At 36.4% G+C, this 12,345-nt stretch overlaps 1 protein-coding gene across 7 annotated transcripts in view; it reads left to right on the forward strand.

Moving 5' to 3' along the window:
* ARAP2 (ArfGAP with RhoGAP domain, ankyrin repeat and PH domain 2) overlaps positions 1–12,345 on the forward strand; it is a 157,501-nt gene that overhangs the window by 108,288 nt on the left and 36,868 nt on the right. For 6 of the 7 annotated variants that reach the window (XM_084900314.1, XM_084900310.1, XM_084900316.1 and 3 more), the window contains 4 exons: positions 3,117–3,329; positions 6,612–6,717; positions 10,150–10,297; positions 11,774–11,842. In XM_084900314.1, coding sequence (XP_084756440.1) covers positions 3,117–3,329; positions 6,612–6,717; positions 10,150–10,297; positions 11,774–11,842 — 536 coding nt within the window. The remainder of the gene's footprint in view (positions 1–3,116; positions 3,330–6,611; positions 6,718–10,149; positions 10,298–11,773; positions 11,843–12,345) is intronic. The other variant, XM_084900315.1, reaches the window with a different exon arrangement.

Below are 12,345 nucleotides of genomic sequence, written 5' to 3' on the forward strand. Positions count from 1 at the left end.
CTCGAGGAGAGAGCTGCAGTGAAACACTGTGTTCCTGGTTCCTTACTTCCCTGTTGGGTGTCTGTTGTGTGCCAGACGCTGACCTTGGTCCTGGAAATGCAACATAGGCGGAGGAAGTGAAAGACAAATCCATGAATCATGTGTTTTTGCATGAGAACTGACAATAATTTATTTGATATGCACCAAAATACCAGAAATAAAAAGAAAAGAATTTCTGAAAATTTATAATATGTGTATATTAATCTGCTTTCTTCTAAGAAGACCACTATCATAATGTGTTTTTACTTATTTCATATGGAATCCAAGAAGAGTTATCATTAATATTCAGATTTGTTGTGTTTAAATTATATGTCTACTGTGACTATGTATTTAATCACATTACATGGGCATTACTCTAAGGTTTTTTCCCATGATGATAACATGTGTATGTATCTTATCAGCCAAAGTCATCTGTTTAGTTGGAAATGGGGGAGAAAGGCGGTCATCATCTTCATTTTATTCGTTACTCGGTGTTAGTGCACTTGCATTTTGCAGGTATGAATGAATTGCACACATTATGCTTTGGCATGAGCATAACCTCACTGGGAATTTTTACATAGTGTTAGTTTCATAATGGCATAGAGTCTCTCGTAAGCTGACAAATGATTAAAATAACTCTAACTCGACTACCTCCAGTGTGTACAATTTCATGTTTCTCTAGGGAAATCAGAAGCTACTTTGTGATGTTTGTTTGAGTTTAAAATCATTAAGCCCTAGATTGTTTTCAACTAAATGTCATACATTATGTCTACTTTGTGACTCTAACACAAGGTACATTAACTTGCATATTAAAGTAATAGAGCCAGTGAAAGACACTATTTTTTTTTAATGGTTTTAATGAGCAGAACATGGGGGAAAACCCAATCTTATTAGAAAATGTCTAGTGATTTCAGGATGTAGGTGGTCAGCCCAGAGCCTTTTAAGTCACACTTATTTTGAACTTTCTGACTTTTGGGTTAAAATTGAAAAACCAGGTTTTTTTTGTTTTGTTTTGTTTTGTTTTTGTTTTGTTTTGTGTGTGTGTGTGTGTGTGTGTGTGTGTTCATTGTGTCAAGATTTGAACTTGACAGAGTTCACAGTATAACTTTTAGAATTTTAATTTTTTTTTAAATGAGTTGCAATTCTTAGTTCTTGGGGGAAATTAATTTATGTAATTCACATTCAGTTAAGTTATTATTTGATTACCAGCTATTAGAAATTCACTTAACCAGGTACACCGTATCTCAGAAACTTAGTCATTATTGTTTTTTGCAGAATTTGCTTATTCTTGCATTAAGGGGTCACTCATTGAATACCTGCTGAGTTCTTCTACGCTCTAAGTAACTACTATCTACAGAGAATGACTAGGACCCTGCCTCCTAGGACGTTATAGATTTGTGGATCAAAGACAAACAATTGGGCAGATATATCTCAAGTATACAAACCTTTGTGGCAGAGAGGCTCTGGGGTTGGTACAGGAGTAAATCACACCCAGCATAGGGGTGGTCATGGAGGGCTACATGGGTGAGGCGGTGCCTACCCTGAGAATGAAGAGAAAATAGAAGCTTGTTAGAAGGTAGAGGAGGAAACAGGTGTGCCCATGTGTGGAGTCAGGAGGGGCACTCTCTGTTCAGGAAACTTTGTGTAGCTAACTGTGCCCAGGACTTGGTGTGAGAAGAGGGGAAAGATAAAAGAGGCAGAAGGGTAAGGAAAATTCATATAGGGACTTATATATTGTAATTAAATCCTCACACTTGCCTCGTAGAACTTGAGAGGGCATGATGCAGATTTTTAGTCTTTTGGTGACACTGGCATTGTCGAGACAGACTAGGGCTGCACAAGAATATGGGCAGGGAGTTGGAAAAACCTAGTAAGGAACTGAGTGCACAGAATAGCAGCCTGGAGGATGGGAGGAAAAAGGGGGTCTTAATGAAAAAAAATCTATGAGGCATAGTTGTTCATTTATTTTTGGTTTTTTAAATCTGGAATGTGAGAAAGAAAGGTTCTGTGTTGGAAAGGACTAGGGAGAAGGCTATACCATATATCAAGATAGAGGAACAAATAAAGAATAGGTAGAGGTTGGAAGGTGAGGTCCTGAACAAGGCAGGGAAATTAATTTTTTTGATTCGTCCATATGTGTAATATGATGTGTGTGTGTGTGTGTGTGTGTGTGTGTGTGTGTGTGTGTGTGTTGCAAATACGTGGTACATGTTTTTTAAATATATTTGTGTTTGTTTGGAATCTTAGAAATTAAAACTGGGTGAAAAAGTATATGTAAGCAGTTAAAGTAATGCTCTAGGTGGGTTTAGCCAGATAATTTTGTGGGGAGTGGGGAATGAAGAGCATTGAGTTTGGATTCCAGAAATCACCAGTAAAGACTAGAGCAGAAATAAATGGAAAGGTGGAAGAGTATCCCTAAAGGAAGAGCTGGAGAATATGGTACAATTATGCCATGAAGGCCATGAGATTAACGTAATTTTAATGTGATTCATTTGGAGTGTCAAACAGGGCAGGGGATTCTCATTAGATAAAAACCAAATAGCATCTAGAAAACAGGTTGTCATTGATAGTCTTGATGAAGCTTGTCCTGACAGAGTGGGAATTGGGCCTTTGATGAATCAATGACTTTGTAAAAAAAGGAGACCATACTCTTTATCTAGATTGAACAAGGTGAAGGTGGGAACAGGCAGGCATACATTAATATGCAAATATGAGGGCAGAGGATTGAGGAAATTTATACTAGGGAGCTGCACTTTTATCAGTGAAATTGGAGGCAAGTTTGTATCCCAGGGACTAAGCGAAGATAGAGCACTTGGCTATGAAAGAGCAATTTTAAAAGATACTATGAACAGCTGGGGAAAGGGCTGACCAGAGTCTTATTAAAGGCCAGGGATGGAATATGTCATAGGTTTACCCTGTAACTACTAAAATCAGGGGGACAAACCTTCCCCCCTCAGACATGTTTATATCAACTCAGGTAACGATTTCTTCTTGCTCATCATCCCAGCACAAAAAATGTGTTCAAATTTTTAAGGTGTCAAAGTGGATTTTGATTTTAAGACATTTTTCATATAATCTTTTTTTCCTTTTTAACAAAGGTTTAGGGTGCAAATACATCTATCAAAACAATGGCGATCCTTTGCACGTAAGTGAACTCCTGGAGAGTTTCAAAAAAGATGCAAGAAGCTTTAAATTGAGGGCTGGAAAGCATCAGCTGGAGGACGTGACAGGCGTGCTGAAAAGGTTTCTGTCTGACATCGACGATGCTCTTCTCACTAAGGAGCTCTATCCATATTGGATCTCTGCTTTAGGTAATGCACATAATGTCTGTAATCATAAAGGCTTGTCTTCTAATTGGCTAGCTAGGTTTTTAAACTCTTCTTTGATGATGATCTGAAGTTTTAATTGAAGGCAAAAATGCACATATGTCTCAGAAGAAAAGTTGTGTAAATATCAGCAGTTGTTTATACCAATATATACCTAAAAAGAAATTTATAGTAATAATTGCTAAATAAAGTTTTATATACTTAGTTTTGTGTGGCTTTCTTAGGTCTTGCTCTGCTTGAAGTTGGGAAGTGTTATAAGCAACTTCATGTATGCTATTCACTTCTCATTAAGGTTAAGTGAAAGTTTCAATACAAGGTTGGTTTTCTAAGATTTTCCTATATGGTTCTTTTGGCTTTTCTCTGTCATTTAGTCTTCCTCTTTGGGGTACATAACGACAATGTTTTTTACTCCGTTATTTTCCCTAGATTCTGTTTAATGAAGTTAAAAAGCTTTGTTCCAGTGTAAGAGAACCTATGTAAGAGATTACTCTAGAAAAGTAGTTCATTAAATGACTAATTTGGCCAAAAAGATTTCAATAAATCTGTATTTATATCTAGTAATGCAAAACAACTCCTTTTATAAGAACATTATAACAATACTTTAAAATATAGTGTCTTTAATCCCATCTTTCTACTAGAGCTATTTTTACAAGCATATTCTGTATATTTACAATGTTTTCAAAATAATTTTCAATCTTTTTTTCAATTTTTAAAATTATCATTGAATTATACCATAATTTACTAATATATTTCTTGTACATTAATCTGTTTTAAAAATTGATAATATATTCCTTTATTAAGGAACGGGCATTTTTTCTTTGAAAATATTTGTTTATTCTAAAACATAAATGTGATATTTTAAGGGATTAATTTTGAAATAATCTTACAAAACATTCACAATTTGAAAAATTATCCTAAGAATGAATCTTATTAGTGTCAGCAGGAAGAGTAGTGTTATTAAAATAAAGCTTTCCAAATTTTATATAACTCAGAAGTCTTATTTGCTTCCTAGTATTTCTCAAATCAATAGATTTTTAACTCGAATCACAAGAAGAGTTGATTGTATAATTCAATGTGATATAAAATATGAAATTAGATGATACATCTCTCTAAGCCCTGTTAACCTGCCATCCTCAGTTTTGTTTTGAAAAGAGTTTATTCTAATTTATAACCATGAAATTATTTATAGTATCTGTCTTATAAATACTTACAGTATGTCTTTATTATAAAATTAGTGATAAAAAAAAATCTGTGACAAATATGTTTTTGCTGACGTTTCAGATTCCCTGACAAAGATGTCTTTGATGTCAGTCTGTCAGGAGGAGGGAGGTGGGAAATGACAGCGTGTGTCAGAGGAGAAAGTATTCACCTTTCCCTTGGATGTGAATTATTTGAGAATTGACTTGGAGAAGGCTTTGATTACGGAGTCAGATAGCCTTAATCCAATATAGCTCTCACCCTGACCTCCCTGAAGGGCCCTGTGCGGGATCTGACCAGGCTCAGCCAGACCCTAGGTGACCTCCTAGGAGAGCTCTCTTGGGTCCCGTGTAGCCAAGGCCACAAATGCCTTAAAGTCACGCCGTGCCTGTTTATACTATCAACTATCTATTCTTCTAAGAACGCTATTACATCGCCTGATGTCTGTGGCTAGTTGGGCAGTTCATTATAAGTGCTCTGTGACCCGAATCTATCTGAAGCTTGCTTTCTACTTTTTAAGCTTTATTTTGAAAATGCCGTTTATTTTCTTTTTATAAGACTTATGAAAATTTGCTATACTCTCCTGACTTCTTGTTATAAGTATGTTAATATTAATTACTTTATACTGAATGTTGCAGTTACTGCTGCAGTTAAAAACTGGATGGCATGAGGATAAATGTTTGATTACATTAGGGATGATAGTTAACTCTTAATCTAGTATAATCTCTGAATGTAATTCGGGCGTTTGCCCCTCTTGTTCTTAGAGAGTCTTTCACCTACCAGCGCAGTAAGACAGTGTTTGCTGTCATAGATCTCCGCAGGCTAATTGGTACAAAGGAGCTCTCAGGTGCAGTTTTGAATAGGAGTGCATTTCAAAAACATCTCACGGAGTTTCTTACCTCCCTAAGGATCCTAATGCCCTTTACAGATGACCATGTGCTTTTAAAGATTCATTAATGTGCTGCTGGCTCTCTGTGAATAGAATAAGCTGGGCTAAATGGAAAATGAGAAAGTCTTGTTTCTAAAGGTAGTTGGGAATTGAGAGGGAGTATGTAAGTGTAATCACCTTGAGTTACGAAGTCAGCATAAGTTATTTATTTGAAGAAAGGTCTTTTATTTTCCCTGTGAGCTAGTATGTTAGACCAAACAGCCACTACATACCTTCCTGAGATGAGAACTTTGGGGGTTCCTGTGTCTAATTTTTCCCAAGTATTTGACTTCCTGGGGTTGGGAGAATGAGAGAAATTCATTCCTGTCCTCTTTTCCATGGTTAACCAAGTCTGTCCATGCTTTAGGCACAGGGTCCATCCTGCTCTAAGTCAATATCATAGTTACCTATTCTTCTATTGTCTGCTTTCCTTTTCCAACAAATTGAAGGTACTGGGGCTGCTGGGTAATTCACGGTTCCTAGTCCTCAGATGACTTTAGTTTGGGGGAGATTTTTATGATTTCACAAGAGAAAAGCAGATCAGAAATGTCATTTTAACATAGAAGTAGTAAAATCTTTCCATAGCCAGAGTTAAACTATTTTTTTAAAATACATATTTTTATTGATATCAGAGAGGAAGGAAGAGAGAGAACCATTGACTGGCTGCCTCCTACATGACCCTACTAGGGGTTGAGCCTACAACCCAGGCAAGTGCCCTAACAGGGATTCGAAACATGACCTCCTGATCCATGGGTTGATACTCAACCACTGAGCAACACTGGCCAGTCACAGAGCTATAATACGTTTTGCTTATCTCTTCAATTTTCACTCCACTCTGAGTTATTGGCTATATTTCTATTAAGTGAAGCTCAGTAGTTCAAACAGTAGAAGATAAAATACAACCCTGGGTTTTGAAAGTACTATATTTTTAATTTAAAAAGTATAAGAAGTATAGTATATAGCCATGGAATGTTTATGTAAGTCCCTTTCCAGAAGTTTGCATATTTTTATTGAAACGTGCTTATATCACTTAGTGAAATACAAATGTAATAATTGTTTTATAATACTATTAAAAGGCAAGTTTGTAACACAGATTAATATTGTAGGGCCTAAAGATTTTTTTATTTTTTTTTAACCTCTAGATACCCAAGATGACAAGGAAAGAATTAAAAAATATGGAGCATTTATAAGTACTCTTCCAGGGGTCAACCGAGCAACATTGGCAGCTATAATTGAACACCTTTACAGGTAGGTGGACTCATGAATTTTCTAATTTATTTTAAACATGGCACTTGATAAGTCATTACTTCTGAATTTAAAGTACTGTGGCTAACTTTCCACTGTGACTGCAAATCATTCACTATATCTTAAGAATGGTTTCAAAGTGAAATTCCCACTAAATATCACTTTAGTGTCTGTAATTAAGGTACATTTCAAATAAACAGCACTAGAGAATTTCTTAAAATGAGTTAAAAATGATCATGCATAGCATCCTCAAGTGATAGAATTTGAAAACTCATTAACAGGGAATTCGGAGAAGAGAAGGAAGTCCAGAGGTCAGACTCTTTAGCAGGACTCTGTGTGTGAGTCCTCCTCTCATGGTGGACTCTTCCCAAGCTCTTACTTCTTCATCATCAGTTTGCATCTAACCTGCCTCTAATACGTTGGTGTCAGACTGTGGATCAGATGAGGACACATGAAGAGCCAAACTCATTTTCCATGATGGGGCATGTAGTCTCTGAATTTGGGAGGGGAGGAGGAAGGTATAATGGTAGCTTGAGAAGTGACACCTGAAGGAAGAGGATGTTTAAAAATAACCTTCCAGGCTAAAACCAAAGGTTTGCTTTGCTATCAGTGAAAATTAATTACAAAAACCTCATGAAGTATAAATATTACTTAAGGAATATTTTCCTGCATGGATGCAGCACTCCCTTGAATAACTTTCTGTGAAGCTGAATTCTGCTCAAAGTAGTTTGTTTGGGGTCTGTATTCAGAAATCCTCCTCAATTTTTTGTCTCTTCACCTTTTTGAGCTACCGCTTCTCATGCACCTAACTCTATTTTTTACTCTAAAACTAATTTTCTTACTGTGCCATATAAATATAGTCCTTGTAGTCCTATCCTTGTGCCTGTGAGACATTGGGGCAGATCATTTTTTCTTCAAAAATTTTAATAGGGATCAGGCTCCTACAATTTATTAATGAGTTACATATCATTATTCTTATCATTCTTAATTCAAATTTGAAATAATGAATTCCTTCCCATCCTTCCTCTCACTCTCCTTTTCTTCAACTAACATATATTTTACCTTATATTGTGTACAAGTCAGTGCCTATCCAGAGTCCATGTGAACAGAAATATTTGGTAATCTATAATAATAAAAGGGTAATATGCTAATTAGACTGGACATCCTTCTGGATGACTTTCCAGATGAAGACAGGGTGGCGGGGCCAAGGCAGAAGCAGCATGTGGCTACAGCGGCAGAGGCCGAGCCCCTTGCACGAATTTCGTGCACGTGGCCTCTAGTAATATATAAATGACAAATAAAATCCTAAATCTGCTGTTCCCAAACTGAGCACCAAGGAGCCCTGGGATTTCACAGTGAACTCGCAGGGTACTGTAGGGCATTTTATATTTCCCAAGGAAGCACAGCAACATCAGAACAGATTTTAATACAGAGAATTTAGCGTGAGGCATGGGCTTATCGAGGAGCGGTTGAGGCATTCATTGTGTGTTGAGGTCCAGATATGCTTCTTATTTAAAGAGACACGAACTGGGCATGAAATACTAAGACATGAGCAAAGGGTGTTTTCTAGGAAACAGGTATGCTGGGAGACAAGATGGTTTGTAGTTGTCTGGCAGGAGGTTGTGAAAGGCTATCTCCATCGTGGAAAACATATTGGATTTTATTCCTTTAGGTGATCAGGAGTGACTGATCAAATCTGCTTTAGGATAATAACCCCTGTAATGGGATGGATTGGGAAGAGGTGAGAGTAGAGGCAGAGAAACTAATTAGGAAACAGTTTTCTTGGGCTTCTGATGAGAAGGCCTGAATGAGAACCCACTGAGAAAGTATAATAGGGAACACTGGGGATGCTAACCTGTGGGAGCTGAGAAATAAAGGAAAATACTATATTGTACCCACTCTTTCCAGAAATGAAGGCAGCTTCAGAAAGTCGAGAGAGATGAAGAGTACCAAAGGAGAATGATTTTGCAGAGGAAAGTCTCGAGAAAGGTAGTGATGTCTGATAGTGCCCTCAGAAGTATTGAGGTCAGTTTGGATAGGGTCAGGTTGATTTTGCACTGAATTCCTTCTTTGCCCTAGAAAAAGATCACTTCCCCATGACTAACATCTCCTTAAATCCAGTCACAAGATATTGATTGTGCACTTTAGTGTGGTCCAAGCAGCAGTCTCCGGCTCTGAGATGCCTGGGTTCTAGGAACAGAGGCAGACATGCAGATACTTTTTCCAGATGTGCACACTGTCATGTGGTAAGAGTACAGAAGTGGTTGTGAGAGGGGTGTCCACAGTTACTATATTCTTCTCCATCAACTTGTAATTCTTTGTGCATTTCGTAAATCCTATAGGATGGAGGCACTTGCTCCATCTCTGCTATGCAAGTTGGCATTTTTTTGTTTCTTACATTTTCATATGTATTGTTGTCATGTTTACCCACTTCTTGTACCTACTAGAATCTCTGTTCTTACAGGCAGGTGTGCCTTCCATAGCCTTGCTTATTCTTTGGATGGAGTTGGTCTCCCTTGTTTAGTATGTGTCCTCAAAGTTTGCAAATGTAATTGGGCTATGAAGCAGCTGCTATAGGTACAGCCAGTGTCAAATATAGAGCATTGATAGACACTTTCCTGTGCATGACTTTGTGTTCTCATCTCAGGCATTTTTATCTGTAAATGTTCTTTTACGATGGTGGTGACTATATACACTTTTTCTTCTCATCTTTTTGAACTTACATTTGTGACTACCTTAAATGATCTTTATAGGACTCAAGTGTGGTCTACTGATTGAGAGGTTTGACTCCTACTCAATTCTGTTCCTTAGAAGAAGGCATTCTTGGTTATATTCAAGAAAAGCATAGTAGTTGTATTTTTAAATTAGGTCTTTGTTTTTATGAGAGCTAATATCCTATTTTGAATAAACATACAGACATAGCTGCCAGGTATATTTCTCACTTAATAATCCACTTTCTGGTTCATTTGGCCCAGCCCTGCACACTGAATTTGGAACTCTCTATGCCTCCTGATTCACCTTTCTTGCCTTGTTTCTTTCTTACCTGCACCCCCTTTTCCCTCTTTTATTTGTGCTGCAGGCCCAGGGGTCTTTTCACACTATTTTGCAAGCATACCTTGATGCCTTGGTCATAGGTTGTCCCGCTATCTGGAGATGTTTGGATAATCTAAATCAACATTCAGGAATTACTTTTTAACTTGTAGTGCTCTTCTTGAACAGTAGTTTTTTATTATGTTCTTAACCACACTGTTAGCTACTTGGAAGAAAGAACTGTGTTTTTGTTTTGTTTGTTTTTTTCTTTACATTAACCACTGTGCCTTTTATATCTGAGACCTTCAATATCTGTTAAAAATGATAAATAAGTATTATGACTTATAGTTCTATGAAATTTTCAAATAGAAGTGTGTCATAATGAGCTATGCTGTTCTTCAACAGGGTTCAGAAATGCTCAGAAATCAATCACATGAACGCCCATAATTTGGCCTTGGTTTTTTCATCCTGTTTGTTTCAAACGAGGGGACAGACTAGTGAAGAAGTGAACGTAATCGAGGACTTAATTAATAATTACGTTGAAATATTTGAGGTAAATATATCTTGTTCTCATTAAAATAGTTTCCTTGTTACTGCTTGTAAGCAAAAATATTTTAGGATGTTTTATTCAGATCTTTGTGAATATTTAAAAATAAAGACAACAAAGTATTAGTTATATTTGATTTTTAATTTTTTAGATGCAACTAGCTTTTTAAAGTATAGTCATTGATTTAAACTTTTAAAGCTGTTTTACCATCTGGTGTCTGTTGGATAGAATATTTCTATTTACAGTGTTTTTATGTGTTTTTTCTACTTCGTATGTGTGTATGCACTAAATATGTGTACTTAGAGGTGTGAAATTATGAATGTACAAATTCAGTAATGAACGCCTGGCTGTTACATTCTGCAGTTGAAAGGGTTTCCATGTTTTCTTTTCACTGTGCACTGAATTGGAAAAAATGGAAATTCTGAAATATTACTCTATGGGTTTTACTAAGTCATCTCTGTTCTAATAATTTGACTTTTCAATTTGCTATTTAATGAAGTTAATATTTCCATGTGTCATTAGAAAACTGTTAGTATGGGGATGGTTTCTTAGTTCAAAGACATGCAAATAGAGGAAGCAAACCCAGGTTTTGGAACTGTAGGATATACCGGGATCTAGCGCCTTTATTATTTCTGGCATCTCAGTTTTGTCATTTAACCTTTTTGAGTATTCCATTAAATGATGTTTTATAAGATGCCTTGTTTTCCAGGGCTTATAGATACCCCAATGAAATGAAAGAGGTTAACAAATGGGTTACGACTTGTAAAGTTCTTACGTTCTTGTAATAACTGATCATAAGATTCCTTAGCAAAGGGAAGGAAACTGTATTTTAATGAAGGAAAATAACCATTTGTATCTTAATTTATATAGGAATGAACACCAGAGCTGTCGGATTCTCTTTGCTCTTTGATCTTCTTTTAATTTCTTCCTATATGTGTTCACTGTTTTTGATCAACAGCAGCCTCTGTGCAATAATTCTGATACTAAGAAATGAAAGAATTAGGAAAAAGTGTGTGGCTTTTGCATGCTATCTGTATTTTTTTATATGTGTACTGTTTCATTGATCAAAAAAAAAATGGCTATCTTCATGGTTTTGTTCAATCCAACTTTGAATGGCGGAAATTTCAAAAGCGCTTAATAAAAATATTTTAGTTTGAGAAATGAGTCTCGCCTCTCAAACTACATAGAAACTCCACAAACCAGTAGTCTCCCCATTGCCTGTTAAAGTGCCTTGGCAAAGGGGCTTCCATTGATGGGCTCTGGAGCCTGAAGTAGTATCACCATAAAATGGTCTGACCTTGATGGACCTCTGCCTGGTTGGCTGTAAGTCTGCCCTCGCTGTGCGGGCCTGCACGGATTGAGATGGCCATTCTCATTTATTTTCACTCGTTGGTCTTTAAATTCCTGAAGAAGCTTATGTGAGGATGAGTACCATCACTCCATGTATTTTTATTAGACTGTCCCAAATTATATTTTAAACAGGTTAAAGAAGATCAAGTCAAACAAATGGACATAGAAAATAGCTTTATTACCAAGTGGAAAGACACTCAAGTGAGTAGTAATAGTTAGATCTCCAGAGAATAAAAAGAATTTTTCAAAAAAAGCCCCCAAAACTTCCATTGTAAGTAGATACATTTGTTGTGTTTATTTTCAAGTTTCTATTTGAAGCAAAGTAAAACTAACGGGCAAGGAGACCCAATATAAAAATAGTTACGTAATTCAGCAGCATGATGGATAGGTGCAAAATGCCAAAGTTTATTCATGTAAATTTTTCAAAATATAAAAGAGAAAAAAATCAGTGTTAATCTTATCAGAATATCCTTTAACAAAATCGGTTTTCATTTATAAAAGCACTATTGAAAATGTCAGTGGATTTCACAGAAAGCATTTAAAGCCAAAAATACTACAGGAAATTGAAAATTCAGGCTCCCTAGCGATTCTATCCATTCCGATTTTGAACATATAAATTATTTCTTCTCTGCTTTTGCTTTGCCTGCACTTGGATGATTGTATCAGTGGGAATGTATCCATGTGATCTCTGTAACATATGCTAA

Source organism: Pipistrellus hanaki, assembly GCF_964339955.1.
Source record: "Pipistrellus hanaki genome assembly, chromosome: 1".
In the NCBI taxonomy this organism is placed as follows: Eukaryota; Metazoa; Chordata; class Mammalia; order Chiroptera; family Vespertilionidae; genus Pipistrellus; species Pipistrellus hanaki.